Raw genomic sequence first — 22614 nt, 5'->3', positions numbered from 1 at the left:
CACCTTCTTCATTATAAGAACATATTTTATTACAAAAATTAATTGTTAAAAAAAGTTTCCATATACAAACACTTGCCAACTAATGGGCGCTATAAAAAAAAAAAAAATTGTGTTTTACCATGTTGTAACATTTCAAAACAAAACCAGCAAAAAGAATGAAATCTGATTATGCATTCCCTGTCTGGATTTGGGAATCAAGAAAAAAGTGAGAAAAGATTAAAGGAAAAGAAAGGGGGAAAGGAAAAGGAGGGTAGGGTTAAAGGAAACGTGGAAGTGTTGTTTGTTTGAAATACATCCAATTATTGCTGTTTTCTTTTGCCTGCTTAGGTTGTATAACTTTCAGCGTGCTTCCCTACATAATTGCTCCTGTCCAATCTTCTTTCACGCTGTTATGAATTTACAAAAGATAGGTCACTGATAAGAAAGTAATAATTTTAATGCAGCACAAAAAAGAGTCATGCAGAGGCGTGCAGTTGATATATAAAGTAGGTCTGCCATTAGGTTTGTACCATTTGACTTTGCACTGCCAGGACAAAACACCAGGTATGAGATATTTTAATTTTGCTTTGTTTTCCCTTCCCTCTTCACGCGTACATAAAACTGCTTTTGCTGCAAGAAACAATATTTTCCAATGCATTTTTCAATGATATGTCAATTCTAAGAAATATTATTCAATACTTGTATTAGGAATTATGTTGTGAAGATTGTTTTGCAGAAAATACCAAGTATGTTTGCATGCAGAGTAAAAGGGTAAAGCTTCACATGTGTATCTCTGTGAACCAGCGCTTGAAATAATCTGAATGGAAAATGTAAATACTGGTGTAGATATCATAGGGCGCATAGATGGTAACTCACAATGCAGTTAGTGTACATCTACATTACACCGTCCATGAGCACCAGCATCTATGGTCTTTTTGAGACAGGTGATAAACCAGGCTTGTTGACAGCATTTGCAAATGCATTGGCACATTTGAATGGACAAATCCCTCATTGGAATGAATTTAAACCACACGAAGATGAAGTGCAATATTTTCACTCAGCTTAACAAAGGGTCAAACTGTCTTCATTTAAACACCCAATCATGCATTAACGAAAACCCTCTTTTTTTTACTTTACTTCGCCTCATTTACTAAATGTGCGCAAGTTCGCCACAATGTAAGTAGATATATTTGTGAGTAAAGTGTTGCAAGCCTGCATAGAGCATAACTAGCAATGAAAACTTATGAAACCTACTACATTCGGCGTACGTGCCAGTGCTTAATCAAGCATATTTGGTTTATGTCGCAGCCAAGCACATTACATCTTAGGCATTTCTGACATTGAAGTAGGTCCTATGGCCTGTCATATAAAAAATCATAGTAGTTGGCACATACCTTTCAAGTGTCCCAAGGTGATCGTTTACACTCACTTTAATGCAGAAAGTTGTAAAAAAAATTTTACCCTAATGCAGGGAATGCATTAAGATAACAAAAAACCTTTTAGCTTTAGAACCATTTTAATTTACAGAGACAGCAAGTGTCTCTTTTTTGGTGTAGGCGAACTTACTCCAAAGGAATTAGAAGCATTGCAAGCATTCTCATGTGCAGATATTTTACTCTGGTAGGTTCTACATAGCTCATAAAAATAGGTCAGGGTGCATCTTTCCGTGTACTGCGTTCGCTTTAGACCCCAAACACACTATACAACTTTTGTTGTTTGATTTCCTTTTGGATTTACCAAAACCATGTAGTGCAAGGGCCTGTCTGATTGCATACAAATTGAAAACTCTTAAGGTTTTGCCCTCCATATTATATGGTTTTCGTAAATCTGAAGGAAAAAAATCTACAGAAAATTGTATAGTGTGTATCCAGCTTTAGTAAGGTAACTACATAGTTGCATTTGCTCTAGCATTGGTGTATAATAGCCATAAGCACTGAACTGTCGAAGCTTGTTTAATAAAGGATGATGGTGTATAAACAGTGATGGTGTGCACAGTGCAATAACCTTTAGTTTCAATTATTTATTTATTTATTTAGCAATTGGAGCAATGACACACAACTAGGTCAAAGCCACATACTAAAAGTGAGATATAAAAGAAACATTGCAGAATACAGCCATGTAAACAGGAAGTTGTTGCTGGCAGAGGCATTTTCAAGGCTGCAGTGAAGACAGCTTGATGAGGGTGCACCAAGTCGCACGGCCAGTTGGGATGGGCAAAGTGATTTCAATGTTAATTATTGAATGAAAAATTTCAGTTTAGCTCATTGAACTGCTTAGATACAATTTGCTTAAAGTATAACTAAATGCAAACCATTTTTTATCTTAGTTTTCTATAGGTTATAGAGGGATTAAAACACCTTCCAGGTTTTTATTGGCGTCTATTCCCCCATTAGAGAGAATCATCCTTTTTAAGTGTGGAAAAAAGAAAGGTGTAACTGCGCTGGCAAAAAAAAAGGGAAAGAAAACAACACAGAAAATACAAAAAAATATCAAAATTAAACCTTTTTAAGTATCCTGTTCACTGTTATCATCTAAATTGAAAGTAAAATAAGATTCCTAAATTTTGGGTTGCCTCCCAAAACAGTAATAGATGGGAAACTTTCCAACAGGGACACTAGAGTCAGTTAACCTGGTGACAACCAAGTATTCCCTCACTTTGGAGGGATTTCCAGTAAACTGCAGTTTTTGCTCTGGGAAAGGCAGTGAAGGGAAATATCCACTAATGGAAACAAAACCTTACAGGGGTTATAACCCTCACTTACTCAACTTTTTGTCTTTAGTACAAACTTTAAGAAAATTACACTTTTTTTGGTCATAGGAGTACTTTTTGATGTATTTAGAGTATATTAGCTTATATATTTAATATACTATATTTGTGGGGGGGTTTTTTTTGTTTTTGTTTAACAATGAGAAAATCTGCTCAGGTTCCATTCGCAGAGGGTTTATCAAATTTTTCTTGAAATCTATAAAACTTAGCCTCAAACCCCATTGAAGTCTATTTGGGGAGAATTTTGATACTAAAGTTGTTCATAGATGGATAGAATTGCGAAGAAAATTTGTATGAAAATTCTCAAAACATTCAAATGCCATTCAAAAGATTGTGTGTTCTTAACACTTAATTTTGAAATGAATGAGGCAAATGAAAACCACATATACTATTAGAAATTTGTTTTCTGTTTAAGACAAATTTTCCATCTTACCCCCCCCCCCCCCCCCCCGCTTTGAATTTTCTTGTCACAGTGGTCAAACAAATGTCGATTTAACCCACTAATGATTAGAAAAACTAACAAACTTTCTTAGAACATTCTTTTCCTAAGAATTTTCATTGAAACGCCTTCCAATTTATAGCCAGGTTAAGTTCTAGCTAGTTTCAAAGCTAATAGGTAAGCTATTTTCGAAAAGAGCTAGGCACTGCCATAGGGGACATTTAACAAGCAAAATAAAAAACAACAAAAAACTGTACAGCAGGGAGAGGGTCCCTTTGATGTAACTTTAATGGCAATATGGGAGCTAAAAAAAAAATCTATATATTTGCTTGGGAGATGCCTATAGGACTCTTGCACACAGTTGTACATTAGGGCAAACAGCCTTTGTTGTGGCACCCAGGATCCACATTGGCAGCATAGTTCAGCCCTTTGACATGTATTGCACCATATGTCATGTGTGGCTATAGTATACTTGCATAATCGCAACACTCACCTTTTTAAAGATAACAATTTATGTGTGAGTGCCTGCTGTTATGCATATATAGCTGAGCACTGTACATTCTGTAATAAATATGACTAAATTATGCCACAGCTGTTGCTCCTTCACTCCACAAAAGCCCTTAAGATGAGTGTGGTGTTATTGCAAAATACAGTAGCATAATTTAGATGTTTAATTGATTTTTATTTTTTTTAACTCTTACATTTAGCTTGCCTTAAATACAGTCGCAGCACCCCAATCTGATTAATTTCACCATGAAAAAAGCTTTTTGTGGTAGTTTTGGCTGTTTTTTTTTCATCATGTGGCAATAAGCCTAATTTAACCATGGACGTAGCAGCCACAACAGATATAAAACATACTGGAAAGTTTCCCATCAATAAAGCTAAGGTCCTCAATTCTGTACAAATTAGCCAGTGGCACAGTAGTTTAGTAGCATGATTCATGTGTTTCTTTTTTTTTTTTGCACTACTACACTGCGTGTCCTAAAAGTTCAATAAATTGTTAAAACAAAGTGTGCAAAAACACATCAAAAGCCATAACTCTACATTCCCTACACCTCTTCCCATCCCAATATCTGCAATTATTCCCAAAATATTAAAAATATAGACTTCTATCGCTGTATGTATGCGGATGATGTGCTATTATGTTTGAGTGATCAGCATTCCTCATTGTCTGCGACTTTCTCACTTATTCATAAATTTGAGGATTACTTGGCATTCAGAATAAATTGAAAAATATATATACTAAATATACAAACTCTCGCTGATAGTGTGACAAAAAAGTAAATCAGTAAAGTGAAAAAATTGCAGCTGCTATACACAAAGTGCTAATCACTTGTAAAACATAAAACATATAAATACAGCGTTCGCAAACATACTAAATAAAAATAAAATATGATGAACCAACACAAAGTCCAAAAACAAGTAACTCAAGGTGCTCCAATTTAAAGTGAACAAAAGAAAGATGCTTGAAAAACTTCAGGTGCACAACACCCCCTTATGTGTCCCTACTCACCAGATCCACATGACCCCAGCTTTTCAGTCTGGTGGGTCAATTTAGGCTTGGTATGGATGTCTTTAGGATGGTATGTGGAAAGTCAGGTCAGCAGATCCAGGATTCCCTGGTGAAGAGTTTGAGCCAAATAGACATGTACTCAGAAGTAAAAAATTTAACTAATAGCGAAGTACCATCAAAAATTGATTTATTTAAACAAAAGATGGGTACTTACAAAAAGAGGGATTATAACAAGCATTAAGCATGGAACAGATCGTATGAAACCACCATTGGTGGCGTGCGTTCCAAACGTATATGGAACTGACATCAGTATTCCCGGAAACAGCGTCTTTTTTCCAGAATAAATTGGGCAAAATCGATATGGTTTCCCCTGGATAGGCAGCCATACCTCCCTCTTCATGCCCTATTTAGATATCAGATAATTTCAAATATCTTGGAGTTCACATACAGCTCCCTTCGGGATCGTTCACGGACAACAACCTCTGGCCAGTTGTTCAAGCATTTAGGGAAAAGTCTCAGAAATGGATAGACCTCCTATTGACGTTGTCAGGCAGAATTAAGATAATTTTGTTGCCAGAGTTTCCCTGTATCCTTTCTAATAACCCAATATACATCCCTAAACAACTTTTTCAGGATTTAACACTTCAATAATGAGGATCTAAGGTACCTAGGGTGTGCTTTGAAATTATATAATTGCCTGTTTGTAGGAGTGGCTTGGTGTTACCCTATATTCACTCATATTATTTTGCTTGTTAATTAATACAGATTACACTTATTCATAATACATATTAATGCATATTTACTGGCCCAACTGAACAATGAGGAAATTACTCTAGAAGCTGCAGTAGAGACATCATTTGGGGCCCTGGTAAACTCTCTTTTATAGAAGAGAGATTCTCACATCTGAGAGTATGCTTATATTGCAACCATAAAAAAGGATTTTCACTATTTGCTCTAAACAAATTTGAAACCCCTCTATATCTCACCAAATATACTTCTTTGGTATAACACTAATTTGGGGGAATTCCTTAAAATAGAAGTGGGTCATAGGTGGGCACAGTATGATATTAAATATGTACACTACCTTTATGAGGATGGAGTGTTCAAATCCATTGAATGATTGCAGGCTGAATGTGGGATAGCTAGTTCATGGTGTTTTAATTATATTCCACTCAATGTGGTCCGGGACAGGTGTCCTTCTACAACACTAAATTGGAAGCTTTATTGCTACAGCCAGATCATAACAAATTGGTTTCAAGTTATTATTCATGTCTCACTAGGATTGATAATACACATTGTCACCGCACTAGTAAGACATGGTTTGCAATTCTACCAGATCTGACAGAGGAGCTGTAGTTTGAAGTCCTTACCACATACTGTACATGACCACAGTCAAAAGATAGCGTAACTGTATCATTCTATCTACTCCAAATATATTACACACCACAGCACCTTTACAAAATGGGGAAGTATGACAGTACCATTTGTCACAAGGGTCAGACTACTAAGAGGTCCTTTTTGCATATAATGGACTAATGAACTGCACTAATGTTAGGCCATTTATGGTCACAGGTTACTAAGTTTATAGCTGACACTTTTGATCTCCTGGATGTGTGTAATCCTCTATTGGGCCTCTTGGGGGTAATCAATGACATAATAATGGACAACGATACCAAAACTTTTGTGCGCATTCTATTCTTTTACATTAGGAATCTGATAGCATTTAACTGACTTTGCACGGATATTCTTAGCTGGGACTTGGAATAAACTTGTCAATGCAGATATCCCCATATATAGAATGAAATTTGAGGCTCGAGGGTGCTCAAAAAATGTTATAAAAATTTGTTCTTGCTGGGTAGATTCTTCTGAAATGGAGGCAGGGAGAGCCCCTAGAGGTAGAAAATAGAGGTGCCTAGTTTAGTCTTTCTTTTTTTTTTTAGATATAGGTTGAGGTGGGCAGGGTGGAGCATTGGTGAGGCGACTGGATCAGGGAATGGAACAGACATCCATACACTCCAGATTGATATTGAGGTTTGGATTCTCTTGGGAAGAATTTTGATAATGTGCATTGTGTGCTGTATATTGCTGTTTTGTACTACTTATGATGTCACAATCTAGATGTATTAATGCATGCCAAGTATGTTTTTTTTTCCTGAAAATTATCCGCATATGGCAATAAACACTGTGTGTTTGTGCGTGTGTCTAGACAGAGAGATATTATATATTTATATGATATCTATCTCACTTCAGATATGTGTTTTGGTAGAATACGGCTAGCATCAGAACAGTATGCAAGTACTACCATGCTGGTAGTACGGGGTCCTGCCTAAATTGTCCCTAATATATGCATGTATGAATGTGAGTTAGGGACCTTACATTGTAATTGCTCCTTAAGGGCAGGGAATGATGTGAATGTACAATATATATAGATGAGAACTTTAAGTTAGTCTGTTACATCAGCAGCAGGGGTTAGTCATTGGTAATCCTTGACTGATTCATTTTAATGAATGTGAGCCAGCTTACACTGTCAGGGGACAGTCCCTCGCTATTTCTTTTTCAGTAACAAAACCTCCTGCTGAGCTGAAGCTACAGTTCATACAGTACAAGTTCCAGCCTGGACACTCAATAGTCCATGGGATCCTCAGCCCTGGACCCAATATAGTCAGCAATTAAATGGTTCAGGTGCTGCCAGTGAGTGCTGCCAGGTTGCAGGGAATTAAACAATTCTTAAAAGGGGGACTGAGGCAGCAGTGCTATTGCTCTTCCTTTCAAGGACCAGAGAATTGGAGGCACATTGGCCATCACAGGGGATCCTGCCACCATCAGCAAATGTGACAGACAGGTTCTCAAGCAGAACCTCCTCAAAGTGTCACATTTTGAGTTTTTGGGATAGTTATTGCCCATTTTACAATTGTATCAGGGATTTAATAGGGTGGCCACCTACTGTTGGTCCCTCTCTTTAATGATCCAAAACGTAGGGTCCTTTCACAGGCATTTGAGCATAAAGACCACATTTGCCACAAATTGCCTTTAACAGAGAAGCCCAGGTCCTTTAGACTGATCAGGACCACATTGTTCCTAACAATCTAACCCCACCCACGTGCAACTCTCCATGATTTGGGAGGGAGTGAAACACCCCCCTTAAAGCCTTCCCTATTGTCTCCTTCTCACCTTAAAGCCTAGTACACATGGGCTAAATGTTGGCAGCATCGGCTGTTTCAATAGAAACTGGCCAACATTTGGCATGTGTGTACTGCAGCTGATTTGACAAACGGGCCAGGCGGCATGGGGCCATGACCAAAAAAGGTCTGCCGATCGGAAGTGTCTGAGAGCGCTGGCTGGAGTGTTCTGGCAGGAGGGAGAAGCAACCCCCCTTGTCTAAACACAATAGCATAGCAGGGAAGATTTCTGTACTAATGTCACATAGTACAGTAGCTCCTCCTGAGCTGTCAGGTTTTCTTTTCTTCAGCCCTGCTGGGTTGAACAAAAATAAGTGGTAGTGTGTACCAGGCTTAACTCCTTTTCCACTAAGGTGAGTTTATAAATTGTATGGTATACAGGGCGTTAAAGAGAGCTCACAGCTGCTGCTGCAGCCTTGAGCTTGTTATTTATTTTTACGGATGGCAAAGGGCTTTAAGATGAAAGTTATCTGAGTATCTCTAGAGATGCCTGTTCATTTTTAAGGTGTAAGACCCCCTATGTCTCCATACAGAGGACATGTCACCTGCTAAAGCTTGTTAGCCCCTTTGTGATAGCAACAACGTGTGAGTTAATGTCATAATGTGTTAGTATGCACCGAAGGTTTTACCCCCTTCATGTCCCGGACATTTTTTGCTATTCCTTGTTCTAGTTTACATGGCAATTGTGCGGTCATGTAACACTGTACACAAATTAAATTTCTATAATTTTTTTCACACAATTAGCGCTTTCTTTTCATATTTGATCACCACTGTTTTTTTTTTATTATGTAAACTAAAAGTTAGCAAATGTTGAGAAAAGCATTTTCTACTTTCTATTATAAAACCTAGCCAATAAAAACATCAATAAGAAAATCAAAAAGACTAACTTCTTCATGAATTAGGCCAAAATGCATTGTGATGTCTTGGATTAAAAAAAAGAAATACCAACAAGTGTATATTAATTGGTTTGTGCAAAAGCTATAGCATCTACAATCTATGGTGTGTATATATACTAGAATTTATGCAGCTATAGACAGTGTACTGTAATGGCGATGATCAGGGACTCATAGTGGTGGCCAATCTGGCACGAACAGACACTGAGAAGGTCACACACTGACATTGCTAGTGACACAATACTGTACACTGACAATTATTTAATGACACTGGCTGGGAAAGAGTCAACATCTAGGGGCAATCAAGGGGTTAACTGCGTGCCTAACAATGTGTTATGTGTGCTACTTTTACTTTCTGATCTGGATGCTTTTTTTTCTCCCTGCTTTTCAGGGAGAATAAATAGCCAGATTGCTGTTCCCTGTAAACACAACTCTGTGTGATTGGACAAAGTCAATCAGCGGGTTTCAGCCAAAATCATTGGCTGAAATCTGCTGCCAAACTCGTACTGTGTCCAATCACAGCACAGGTCGGCATGAGGCGTGTGCGCATGTGCCCCCCAAACCTGGAAGAAGGTACATGTATTTGACTGTGCCTGTACCTGCCGCCCACTCGTAGTATATTTACTGTGTATGGGAAGTAGGTGGTTAAGGTTGGACATGTTTGGTAGTGTATATATTTACTCGAGGCAACCCCATCTTTTATATTTTAAGAAAAAATTGGGTTGTGTTTGCACAGAAGTTCATTTGGTGTATTTTTCTGAAAATATGCATTTAATAAATAGCTCTGCAAATATCATGCAATATACAAATTTGCAACTACCATCATTTTATTCTCCAGAAAAATGCAATTTAATTGTTTGGGAGTTTAAAGTAATTTCTAGCAAAAAATAAAGATACAAATGTGCAAAAAAAAAATTAAAATAGCCCCATTAGATAAGTTAATGAATGTGAGCTGGTCCACGTTGTCAGAGGGCAGGTAAATTCACTTTCCGTAAAAAAAAATATGCTGCTCTGAAGGCTCTCCATACACACTAGTAGCTGTTTTTCTTTCAGTCACCCCAGTGGGTTGATTAAAAAAAATACACCTTAGGTCGGAGCCTATATACTAACAATATGATGTTAGTACAGCAATCACCCCTGCTGTGCTATTGTGTTCTGACAAGGAGAATGCACAACCCCCCCCCCCCTCCCCCCAAACACTCTGGTCAGCGCTCTCAGACATTGGCTAAGAGCACTGATCGAGAGCCAGCCGGCACACCTTCTTTGGTCCTGACCCTTTGAGAAATGTCATAGGTACATTATGCCTATCTAGCAATACAGTATGTTCACTAACTCTTCTGATCTCAATGTTAATCTCAATGTTAATCCATTAATAGATCAGAATCACAACCATAAACTGAAGTTGCATCAATTCGGAAACCTTTTCTGCTGAAAAAAAGCCTAGACAACAATACATTGTACAGGTAATTGTTTTAAATGTTTTAGTTGTAATGTTTAATTTACAGTGTAATACATTTTTCTCATAGCAGTCATTTAACAAGAATGGTGAATGCAGTCACTAAAAGAAGCACTATAAAATGAGTATGATGTTGCAGCTGTGACATGGACAGATTATGTACTCCTCTTTAACCACTTGACCTCTGGAAGTTTTTACTCCCTTCATAAAGGCATTTTTGCTATTCGGCACTGATTTCTTTAACTGGCAATTGCTATGTAATGCAACACTGTACGCAAATGAAATTGATATCATTTTATTTATAATAGAGCTTTCTTTTGGTGCTATTTAATCACCACAGGTTTCTTTATTTTTTTCTATATAAACGAAAAGTTCCCCAAAATTTTTGAAAAAACCCAGACATATTCTACTATCTGTTATAAAAACATATTCAATAAATCAAATTTCTTCAACTGTTTTGTTTACATTGGTCATAGCGATCACATGATTACAATCATAGAAATCTCATGATACCCCGGCCGCTCACAGCAGCTGGGTAATGAGCCCCAGGGGACACGCTAGAGCCCAGCGATATATGGTACATCGCTGAGACTGCAGCTTCTACCCTGCCACAGTAAGTGTACTGTGGCAAGTGGTTAAAGTGGTAGTAAACCCAGCCAGCCATGAATAAAAAAAAACATATGGGCAATAGTTCAAATCATGACAATGCACATCACTATATTTCCCAGAAAAGCTTGTATTATGAGTATTTGTTTCCTTCCTTTTATAATTCCTGGTTGAAGCTCACGCCATCTTGGGTATTCCTTTCTGCATCCAGCGCAATACCATACACCAGCGATCTCACCCCCCCCCCCCCCACGGGGGGAGGGAAGGCAGGGATAACCCCCTCCTTGTGGGAGAGAGATGGGAAGGCGTCGATCAGAGGCCTTCTTACCTTAGCAGGCAGATGACAAGGATCCGGGGTAGGGCTGCTGCTCCTCGCTCTAGCTACTCCTCGCTCCAGGGCCATTGATTCTCCTCCTGGCTGAACAGGAAATGGGTCCTGAGACCCAATTGGCCGGGAGTACTAAGACTGGGTCTCAGGACCAGCTTCCTGATTGGCCGGGAGGAGAATCAGGAAGACAGTAGCAAATATTATTTCGCTAGACATGCCAAATCCAAAGACATGCAGGTAGGTTAATTGGCTTCTGTCCAAAAAATTGGCACTAGTATATGAATGGAGACCTTGGATTGTGGGCTCCTTGAGGGTAGGGACCGATGTGAGTGTGCAATGTACAGGGATAGGGACAATTGTAGATACGCACTCAGGTTGAACTGGATGGACTGGTGTCTTTATTCAACCTTACTAACTATGTAACTAATGTCACACAGCTGGGTGGGCTCAGGGCACAGTGCTTTGTGCCCCAAGCCCACCCTTTTTTTAAGCCAATTAGAGCCTCAGGCTTTAATCATATGCTTAAAAAAAAAACATTTATATCCATGCCTCCGGCACCCTACATGTGGACGTCTGGCCGGGAACTGTGGGCATGGATCCACAAGGGCCCAGCAGGACAAACAGAACACGATGTGATTCCAAACTAACATATATAACATCCATGGTGGTGGTTGTGAAAAATACATCTATGTGCCAACTAACTCATGTATGTACTCCCCCAGCACATTTCTGCAACATCTCCTTCACAACACACTTCTGAACTCTGCTGCACATCTTCGTACCCTCTAGCACATTTCTGACCCCCTTCCAAACCTCTGTACCTTCCAGCATCTTATGTAAACCCCCCTCCCCCCCCCACACACACACATCTTTGCAAGCCGTTTAATACCCTATGGCCACATACAGTTCCATTCAATTTCTCAGGCTACTGTGGCTTCACTGGTGGTGGTGGGAGTACACCTCGTGTAGCTGCATTAGGGTCACTAGTGTTGATGATATTTATGGGCAGCTGAGCTGCCCTGAACCTCTTTCTTCACCTCTGTCAGCCTATGCCTTACAGTGGAGTAGGGACTTGGGAGGGATATCTGCGCTTGGAAGGCACCGGCTTCATTACACTTACTGGGCTTGTGTACTAGAGTCAGTGATTGCCTGGCACAGAAACACCTTTCTACTCCACTGTGTAGGGTAAGCTGCCGAAGGGGAAGAGAGAGGTTTGGGCAGCACAGCTGCCCATCATATCATCAACACTAGGGACCCTAATGCAGAATTTACTCCTGCTGCCACCAGAAATGCAACAGAGCGGCTGTCTGAAGGTGCTGAGGAAGGGTTTGGGAACCACAGCTGCCCATCAGATCACAGAACACTAGTGCGCCCAAAGCTGTGATCCTGATATTTGCAGGCAGTTGGGGGTCAAGAGGCAGCTGCTGTGGACCCCACAACAATGACTGGGCCTGGGACAGCTGCCCCCCCCTTCTGCCCTGCATTAAAGATGGCCCTGTATATTAATGTAAAAAATAAACAGTAAGTTATATGAAACCTTTGCTTTTTTTATTGCTGCACAAATACTCAATTTTGGGTTGAACCTGGGGGGGGGGGGGGGGGCTTGTAAAGAATTGGGAAGTCACTTTGAGGTGAAACATATGTAACTACCATAGGATAAGCAAATGTCAGCGTTCCCTGCTGCACAGCCAATCACAATTCCTTCTTGCATTCAGACACAGAAAACAGTCCTTGAGCTTGTTTTTGTTGTTTTTTAGGTGATAATAACTTGGATGGGGATGGGAATTATGGGATGCCCAACTTGACAATCACAAAAACGAACCAGGAACAACTTCCTCCCTTTTTTACAGCTCTCACATGATCCTTCTGCACAATAATGTGATCCTTTGTGCAACTCCGCTTAGTTCACTCCTTTAGGAACTAACAGTCTTTTGTTAGCTTAACAGCCCCTAAAGGCTAGGAACTCTCAGTCCCTTGGAAAAGTAACACATGTGGAGTGAACTGCATTCTTGCAACACCTTCTGCTTCCCTTTAGACACTGATCCCAGCTCTACCTCTGACAGAAATGCTAGCCCACCTGGCTGCTGCTTCACCAGCCCACTTGGCTGCTTCTTCTTCCCAGACTACCTGACGGACACTCTGTACCAGTCCACCCGAATGACACTCTGGAGATCTCTCAGGGCAAGGCTGAAGACTTAAGCATACAAGTGCCTGTGGCAGTCTCTCCCCTTGTTTTCCCGGCACCGTGCTGATCTACTCAGACTCTCTCATCTCGCTCCTGCTTCCTCTATGGAAAGCTTCCTCCAACTTGTTTTCTGGTAGGATCCTGCCACCTGAGCCTCGGCCTGAGGTAGAGCCCCTAACTGATGGGGGTCCCTCGAGGGCCACTTCCAGGGGAGAGGCTCAGGGACCCTAAATATGCAAGATAACCCTCCCAGGTTCTACCCATTCATTTCTAGAATATTCGGCAACATTCCAGAACCAGAGGGAGGTTCAGGCTTAGCACTGAGGCAGATTTTAATTTACCTGCACTACCACTAGTAGCACACTATAGGGTGCTACACACAGAGTAGGCTTATTTACTCAGTCAATGGAAGAGAGGGCAAGGGTTTCATATGCTCCAAAATTAAAGCACATATTACTGCACAGGAAAGGGACTTTTAATTTGAGACTAACACTCCTGAGTTCAGCAGGGTGGCTACATTCACCCACCGCCAACTTAGAATATGTCCCAAAGTCTACTATACTCTCAACTTGGGAGCGAGTATTTAGAATGAAATTGGATGGGAAGGGGAAAAGGGGAAGACACATTTTTACAATATCAAGAAACATAAAAAAAAAACAAAAAAAAAACATGAGCAATACAGTAGTATACAAACATACCACACTGTTACTTTAATGTTCTAACTAATACTGCACTACCAAGCAAGTACCACACTCCTTGCTTAAAGATCTCTCCACCTGCAGAGGTTATAAGAGACAGCAGCAGCAAAACAAATACAACTTTTGTGTGTAGATTATTCCCCCCCCGTAGAGGGAACAGAGCCAAGACAGCAGTATAATCATTTAAGAATGAAGGCCTCACATTTCCTAGAGAGTGATGCATTCTCCCAGACACAAACACATTACTTCACATTATGGCAATTGTGATGGTAAACACTATTTTTTCTTTTTGTGTGTTTTTAAAAACACAAACGAGTTAATACTTACCTGCTCTGTGCAATGGTCTTGCACAGAGAAGCCCCAATCTTCCTCTTCTTGGGTCAATTGCCGGTGCTCTTGGCTCCTCTTCTTGGTATGCTTCCTATGGTGGCACACCTGTGGGCCTAGCCCCGCCCCTGCCCACTCGTCACAGGACTTGACTGAGAGCAGCAGGAGCCAACGTCTCCTGCTACTCAGTCAAGCCTGTGAGAGTAGGGGGAGAGAGAAGAGTGGCACTACAGATGGGCACAGTGCTGGATCAAGTGAGGGCTCAGGTAGGTATAATGAGGGGGCATACTGCTACCTAAACATTTTGCACCTTACTGCAAGGAATTGATGAAAGGGGTTATAAAGGAAAATGTTTTTTATCCTAATGCAGCAGCCTCCGTCAGCCCCTCTAATACTTACCTGAAGTCCATCTAGATCCAGCGATGTTACCCGAGAGACTCAGCTGTCCGGGGCTCCCTTCCTGTTTGGCTGAGACAGTAGCGTCATTGGCTCCCATTGCTGTCAATCAGTCAGTGAGCCAATAAGAAGAGAAAGGGGCGGGCCAGCAGTGGCTCCATCTCAATGGAATGGACACACAGCTCAGCTCGGGTGCCCCCATAGCAAGCTGCTTGCTGTGGGGGGGGGGGGGGGGTTAATAGGATGGAGGGATCAGGAGCACCGAAGAAGGACTCAAGAAGAGAGAGATCTGGTAGGCTGCTCTGTGCAAAACCATTTTTAACAAAACAAAAAACAAAAACCACAAGACTTTAGTATCACTTTAAGGTAAAACATGTTTAGGCTTTAGAACCAGAACTCAAGGTTCAAGGTAGAGTGGCACACACACACCATCTAGTGGCAAAATAACAAATGAATCCTTGTGCAAAGAAACCTTTTTCATAGTAACTTTCCAGCAGATAGCAAAGACTTGCCCATGCAGAAATCCTCCTATGGTTCAGCCTAACTGACTAGCTAACTAATGCCGCGTACACACGGGCGGACTGTATGGCCTACTTAGTCTGTCGAAACACATTTCAGCGGACAGTCCGCTCGTGTGTGGGCTTCAGCGGACTTTTTCAGCGTGCAGTCTGGCGTACTAAGTATTTCGGATTTTTCGAAATTCTGTCCGTCATACTTTGGTTTAAGCGGACAATCCGCTCGTCAGTAGGCTAGTTCGATGGACTAAGAATGGCGCATGCTCAGAAAGGATTTACACGGCGGAAGGGTGCATTGCTGTGTATTGGACTTCCTATTTCTAGTCCCGTCGTACGTGCTGTACACGTCATCGCGCAAGCTTTCGACGGACTGTTTGTGCATCCGTGTGTGGTCAAGTCCGTTCATTCGAAAGTATGACGGACTGTCCGTTGGATTGTATGACGGACTAAGTAGGCCATACAGTCCGCCCGTGTGTACACGGCTTAACAAACATCACACAGAAACATTTTTAGAGCGTCCAATTCTTTTGTATTAAGTTTTTCTATGCCACAGAGTTGGCACTGCTAAATTTCACAAAGTAACGTATTGTTTCTGTAGCACCAATAGGCACATATTTGATTTTTTTTCTCTTTTAACCACTTCAAGACCAGGCTACAAACTATAGTATATACACTAATTCATCCCAAAGGTGTTCTATTGGGTTAAGGTCAGGTGCAGGCCAATCAAGTTCCTCCACCTCAAACTTGCTCATCCTTGTCTTTACAGACCTTGTTTGTGCACTGGTGCACAGTCATGTTGGAACAGAAAGGGGCCATCCCCAAACTGTTCCCACAAAGTTGGGAGCATGGAATTGTCCAAAATGTCTTGGTATTCTGGTACCTTAAAGCGGTTGTAAACCCGGTATTTTTTTTTTCTTCTTGTCTTACCTGCAAGGCAAAGGCATAATATGCTATTATGCATTGCATACTAGCACATTATGTGAAACCTACCTGAAAACTAAGCCTTCCAGTGATGCAATGTCATTGCTGGAGATGGTGTCCATCTATACCCGGTCTTCCTTCTGGGTTTGTGGCTCCAGCCAGTCACAGAGCATGCACGCAGGAGCCGCCAGTCACGCCACACTGCTCAGAAGAAACGGCACAAGCAGCCATTGCTTCAGAACGCATGTGCCAGTGATATAACTGGCTGCTAGGACAGTAAATAGCTCCTAAACTGTTTAGGAGATATTTTACACTACCTATAGGTAAGCCTTAATATAGGCTTACCTGTAGGTAAAATTTAAAGGTGGAAGTTTACTTCCTCTTTAAGAGTTCTCTTCACTGGAACTAAGGGGCCCAGCCCAACCCCTGAATAACAACCCCACACCATAACCCCCCTCCACCAAATGATTCGGACCAGTGAACAAAGCAAGGTCCATCAAGACATGGATGAGCAAGTTTGGGGTGGGAGAACTTGATTGGTCTGCACAGAGTCCTGGCCTCAACCTGATAGAACACCTCTGGGATAAGTTAGAGCGAGGCTGCGAGCCTGGTCTTCTCCACATCAGTGCCTGACCTCACAAATGCTCTTCTGGAAGAATGGTCAAACATTCCCATAGACACACTCCTAAACCTTGTGGACAGAATTCCCAGAAGAGTTGAAGCTGTTATAGCTGCAAAGGGTGGACCAACGCAAAATTTAACCCTACGGACTAAGCCCCTGTACACATGGTCGGACTTTCCGACCACTAAATCCATTGGATTTTTTCCGAAACTGGTGTTGCATAACATGATGACGTTAGTTCGTTACGACGGGACTACGTTCAAGCTAGTAGCCAATAGCTTTGGTCTCGTAATTTGATCTGAGCATGAGTGCCACTTTGTCTGATCGGAATTCTCTACAAACGATCGGACAAAGTCCGATCGGATCATGTTGTCGGAAAATTTTATATCCAGCTCTCAAACTTTGTTGGTCGGACATTCCGATGGAAAAAAAGTCTGATGGAGCCCACACATGGTCGGATTATCCGACAACGCGATCCGATCGAACACTTTCCATCGGAATGTCCGACCGTGTGCATGGGGGCTAAGATTGGGATGCCATTAAAGTTCATGTGCGTGTAAAGGCATGCGCTCCAATACGTTTGGTAATATAGTGTGTCTTTGAAAATGTATTAAACCTGATGTACTGACTGCCTATCTAATTTCTGTACAAATATCTCTCAAATTACCCTTTTTTGGAAAGTAATTCAGTCCAGGGTATTTAGTAAGGAGCAAGTTGAGTTTTTTAAAGTAATTTTTTTGTAATTTTTGGGGGAAAATTAAATAAAATTTGTTTATTTGTTCACAAAGTTGTAATTTTAATAAGTTATTTCTCACACACAGCATAGACATCTCCAGGCTTTCTAGGGGCATAAATTACTCGTCTAATTTCCTGACCTATCACCTATCTATCACATTTTTGGAGGCCCTGGAGCGCCAAGTCAGTGGAAACAGACAAAAAATTACCGTACCACAATTTGGAGAGCAAACACCCCAAGGTATTTTCTAAGACGCATGGTGAGTCTTTTGAAGACTTAATTTTTTGCCATTAGTTTTTGGAAAATGCAGAAAAAAAATGAAAATGAATTATGTTGCAAACAACATAGGCTTACCTGGAATTTCACCCAAAAACACAAGCTGCTATTCCTCCTGAGTATTATAATACCACATATTTGATATTTTCACTTTTTAGACTGATTATGTACCAGACATTGCATCCTATGTATCTCACAAATCAACCAATTGTATTAAATGGTTGCCTCTCTACGAGTAGTCAGGGAATATAGCTTAGTGTAGTGTCTCCAATAGCAGTCCCTGTTAAGCCAAGCAAGTATAGCCTACTGGTATGTGGGTGCCCCAAAGAATGATTACTGGCCAGGAAGTACAGGAGGCTAAAGAAAGGAAAAGAGTTCCTGTGGTTGCAGGATTGTCGTTGTTCTCAGGAGACAGTTGGCACTAGTGTCTCACAGAAACATAGCCAGTCAGACGTGCAGATGGGTCAGTTCAGGCAGCAGGCAGACACATGGGTATCAAGCAGGCAAAGGGTTGGACCAGGCAGCAGGCAGAAATGTAGAGGCAACACTGCACTGGTATGGTGGTGATCAGGAACACTGTTGGTGGCTGCAGTGGTCTGGTGACACTGGTAGACTTGCATAGAGGTGAGCAGGAATACCGCTGCTAGTTTACGCTGGTCTGGTGACATTGGGGGCTAGTATGGCAGCAATCAGGAACTTTGCTGATTAAAGCTGATTACACACTATGGGAAAATCTGAAGAAAATCAAGTTGTACACAACTTTTGACATCCTATTAGGACTTTCCAAACAAAAATCTCCAAAGGGACAAACTCCAAAATATTTCTTGTGTGTGAACAGATTTTCATGTAATATTTTTCTACGAGAAAAATCAGATACTACAAGACTGTGCATGATCAGAAACAATAAACAAACAAAAAAAAGCTTTAGTTGTCTGAGAATTTTTGTACATTCCATCCACGGATTCGACTATCGTTTGCCCAATTTTCTTATAGTGCGTACCCACTACCCAGCTTTACACTGAACTGGTGTGGTGGGGATGGGAGACACTGTGCTTGGTTGCACTATTTATTAGGAATTGTTCACACGTGGAGTTGGGGGAACACTAAAACCTTGCGGATGAGCTTCAGTAAAGGCTATCCACTTTAGCAGAGGCAGCATCTGCGGTGTATGTGTGCCACAGCTGCGATGCTTTGCAGCTGTGGCAGGAATGATATCCCTGCACCTCTGCCGATTGTAACCCATTCAGGTGAATGGCGGTGCTTGTGCGGGGTCAAAGCAGGTAGTGAGGAGGCAATACAACTCTTTCTAACGGGGGCACAGAGAGCAATAAAAATGGACAGGGATTCTAATCCCCCTCCACTCTTTCCAAAAATTTTTAAAAAAGTTTTGTTTTTAGTTATACTTTAACTAAGTTCATATAAATAAATACAGTAAAACCACTAGGGATCTAAACTCTAAAAGAGTACCATTGGGTGGACATGAATCTGATGCAACAGAATGTTAGCAATAGGGAACTGTATGCTAAATAGAATGGAAGGATAATGTCCTATACAGGCAGTCAACGAGGCAGTCAACGAGTTACAAACGGTTCCTACTTACGAACAGCCTCAAATACCGGGCACTTGTGCGCCACGCTGGTCCTGATACCTCCAAGCACCTCCGGACACATCCCACACTGCAGTACTACATGTACTGCATAGCCAGAATAGCCACAGATAACATAACAAGCTCCTGGAACATCCCACATCCATGCACAGGTGGAAATTACACTTACAAATGCAGTGTTCTGACTTGAGCAAATTCCATTTATTAACAAACCTACAGTCCTTATTGTGTTTGTAACTTGGGGAATGCCTGTACCTTGCCAGTGACACCTATACTGACACTGACTACAGATTCACATTGAGAGGGGCAGCGTTGAGCACTGATTTCCCTTTACCAGCTCTTCACCACATAGAGTACTTCTTCACCATTTCAGCCCGAAGGCAAGGAGGAGAGCCACTGCACATCCTCTGCGAGGACTCTCACACTATGGTTCCAAGCCATGTCCCTAGGAGGGTTTTGTTCTTCAGCTGACCCTAAGACAAGGCCTCACTGCTCAGTGGGGTGTATCACGTACCAGACCACCTTACCTATAGTACCTACCATCACTGGCCACCGCCGATTCCTCTCTTGAGCTGGCTGCCCTGCTTTCCCTTTCACTTTTTTACTCTTCACCACCCAGAGGATTAACGTTAAAGATTTACACTTTGTCCACAGATTATATTAACTGTAAAAGCACACATTCTCCCTCTTTATCAAAAATCAGACCAGATGATGTTACTTAACCTGAACTTATTTTACTGAAGTGGTTGTCCATATAGTTCTTTGTTGCTTTCAATAAAAGTACATACAACAGTGCAATATCCAGAAAACATAACATTTTCAATTTCTCTTAATGTTGTACTCTTCTCCAATAAGTGGATAATAGAGATTCAGTCCTTAGTCCCATTGCAGGGGTACCCCTGCTCCTGGAGCAAATATTACATCTCTGCATGTATAGTATGAATAAGAGTCTCCTCCTCCTGTGCATGTCCCCTAAGAACAGGAAATTAAACATGCAGAGGGAAGGCACACCAGAGCACACCATTATTTCCTGAGTAACTATGCTTTAACCCTTAGTGCAAAATACAAATAACATTTTAGGCACCTGCCTACAAGTAACCTGTGCTAGAATTAAAGGCACCTTCAGGCAGGTATTAATATAGTGCATAAGTAGTCAGCAGGGTTGCACTAAAACAGGGATCGGCAACTTGTCAATTGTGATCTACCCGTCAATCGTAGGCAGGTGACAGGTAGATCCCATCCATTCCATGCTGACCCCCCAAATTGGATAGAAGCGGGATGTGTTTACAGGAACCGATCTCCTGTATTTTCCTCCTGCAGCACCTAACATCCAGCTTCTCCTCCCATCAGCATTCAGCTACTGCAGGGGAAAAATACAGTGGATAGGTTGCTGTAAACTGTTGCTTCTGCTGCTCTGGTCCCCCTCTTCCTTACAGCACTGCCTGTTTCCTCTCCTCTCTCTTGCTCCAGCTGCTAAGGTAGATTGTTTCAGGATAGATAACGAGGGAAGGGGATGGTAAATTTGTAATTTACCATCCCCTTCCTTTTCTGAATGAACACAGTGGGGGGATTTACTAAAAATGGAGCATGCAAAATCTGGTGCAGCTCTGTATAGAAACCAATCCACTTCCAGGTTGTTTTTTTTGTCAAAACTTATTTAAACAAGCTGAAATTAGAAGCTGATAGGCTACCATGCACACTTGCACCAAATTCTGAGTGTTTCAGTTTTAGTAAATCTTCCCCAGTGAGTGAGGGGTATCACTCACTCTGTTCATTCATAACTGAAGTATGCTAAACTGTGTATACTATGCTTCAGTTTGGGAATGATTAGGAATACTGTGCAGAGCTCTTTTTGTTTCTGTGCAGCTGCTGAGGCTGTAGACATGGGGACTGAGTCCTCAATTTCCTTTTTTCTGTCTCAAAAGTGAGACATCAGGGATCTGTTTAAACCCCTAAAATGACACCAGGTTAACTTTAGATTTTTACAGTGGCATTAGTATAATTTTCTAAGTTGTCCTTACTGTTTAGTTAATGCAAATTTTTATTAAAAAAAGGGTGTTGAACCTGATGATCTTTGATGTTGTTCAGGTAGATCTCCACCTTTCAAAGTTTGCCTACCGCTGCATTAAAAGCAATGTTGAGTGACTATTGATCTTATTGCTTACATTATCATATCCTTATGAAATTATTTCAACTACACTTTTGTCTTATCTCTAGGATGACCTCTATATTCATGGTGTCCTTTCTCCTTTGCTTTGCTTATGGGCATGCTGCTTTTCTATGTATGCTGACTGAATATACCATGTACGTGGAGATGGAAGAATGTAGTCACTGCATTGCAATCAACACAACAATATGCTCTGGATACTGCTCAACTAAGGTACTGTCTGTAGTATGTTAGACTAACCATTTTAATATCTGTATGTATGGCAAAAAAACCTCCAACTGCAAACCAGAGGGAGATTAAATCTACTGGATGCCAAATGCTTGGGGATGTAGTTTTAGTGTGCTAAAAATCATGATCTATCGTTCTCATCCTCGCTCTGGTTGGTAGCAGGGATGAGCAAATCTGCCAGAACAGTTGTACAAATCTTGCTCAAAATTCAAAGTTGCTATCTTTCCAGAGAACTCCATTGAGATCTAGGGGGTAAATCTTGTTGTTCAATTCTTGTCATTTGTGGGGCTAATAAGCAAACTATTGTCAAACAAAACACATAGAGGCAGGCACTGCATTGTACGAGTGGCATAAAAAAAGAAAATAAAAATGCAGTGGCAAGAGGATTTTTTTTTAGATGCAGTTTTGAGGGTGCCATTGAAAAAAACACCACCTTTTAAAACTCTTTACAGGCTTGGGACATACCATCGAGGCTATTTTTCAGTGGAATTGACTTCCTATACAATAAGCTTGGCTTAAATACCGCAGCAACACCCCAATCTGAATAAATTCAGATTTAAAAAAAAACGCACTACTAAACTTGCTTTGACCAACAGAAAATATCAGTCACAGCAGACATAAAAATCCATAGGAAGGTGTTTTCTTAACAAGTCACAACTAAAGCAGGTATAGTTTGGTAAAAATTGCCCAGTGGCACAACAGTCTTGTGTACTAGGCTTTACTCACATCCATACACATACTAGGGCCAAATTATCCAGGAGCCAATTAACCTACCAG

At 41.1% G+C, this 22614-nt stretch overlaps 1 protein-coding gene across 2 annotated transcripts in view; it reads left to right on the top strand.

Annotated features, from left to right (window-relative positions):
- Positions 1 to 447: 447 nt before the first annotated feature.
- Positions 448 to 22614, top strand: part of TSHB (thyroid stimulating hormone subunit beta) — a 36775-nt gene continuing 14608 nt past the window's right edge. Inside the window, exons 1-4 of one of the 2 annotated variants that reach the window (XM_077481642.1) lie at positions 448 to 543; positions 10147 to 10233; positions 17646 to 17800; positions 21660 to 21822. In XM_077481642.1, the coding sequence (XP_077337768.1) occupies positions 21661 to 21822 (162 nt within the window). In that variant the 5' untranslated portion in view covers positions 448 to 543; positions 10147 to 10233; positions 17646 to 17800; position 21660. The remainder of the gene's footprint in view (positions 544 to 10146; positions 10234 to 17645; positions 17801 to 21659; positions 21823 to 22614) is intronic. The other variant, XM_077481641.1, reaches the window with a different exon arrangement.

The sequence above is a fragment of the Lithobates pipiens genome, unplaced genomic scaffold (assembly GCF_037356315.1).
Source record: "Lithobates pipiens isolate NorthernLeopardFrog02 unplaced genomic scaffold, aLitPip1_a1.2 Scaffold_16, whole genome shotgun sequence".
NCBI lineage: Eukaryota > Metazoa > Chordata > Amphibia > Anura > Ranidae > Lithobates > Lithobates pipiens.
This window is presented reverse-complemented; position numbering and strand designations above follow the sequence as displayed.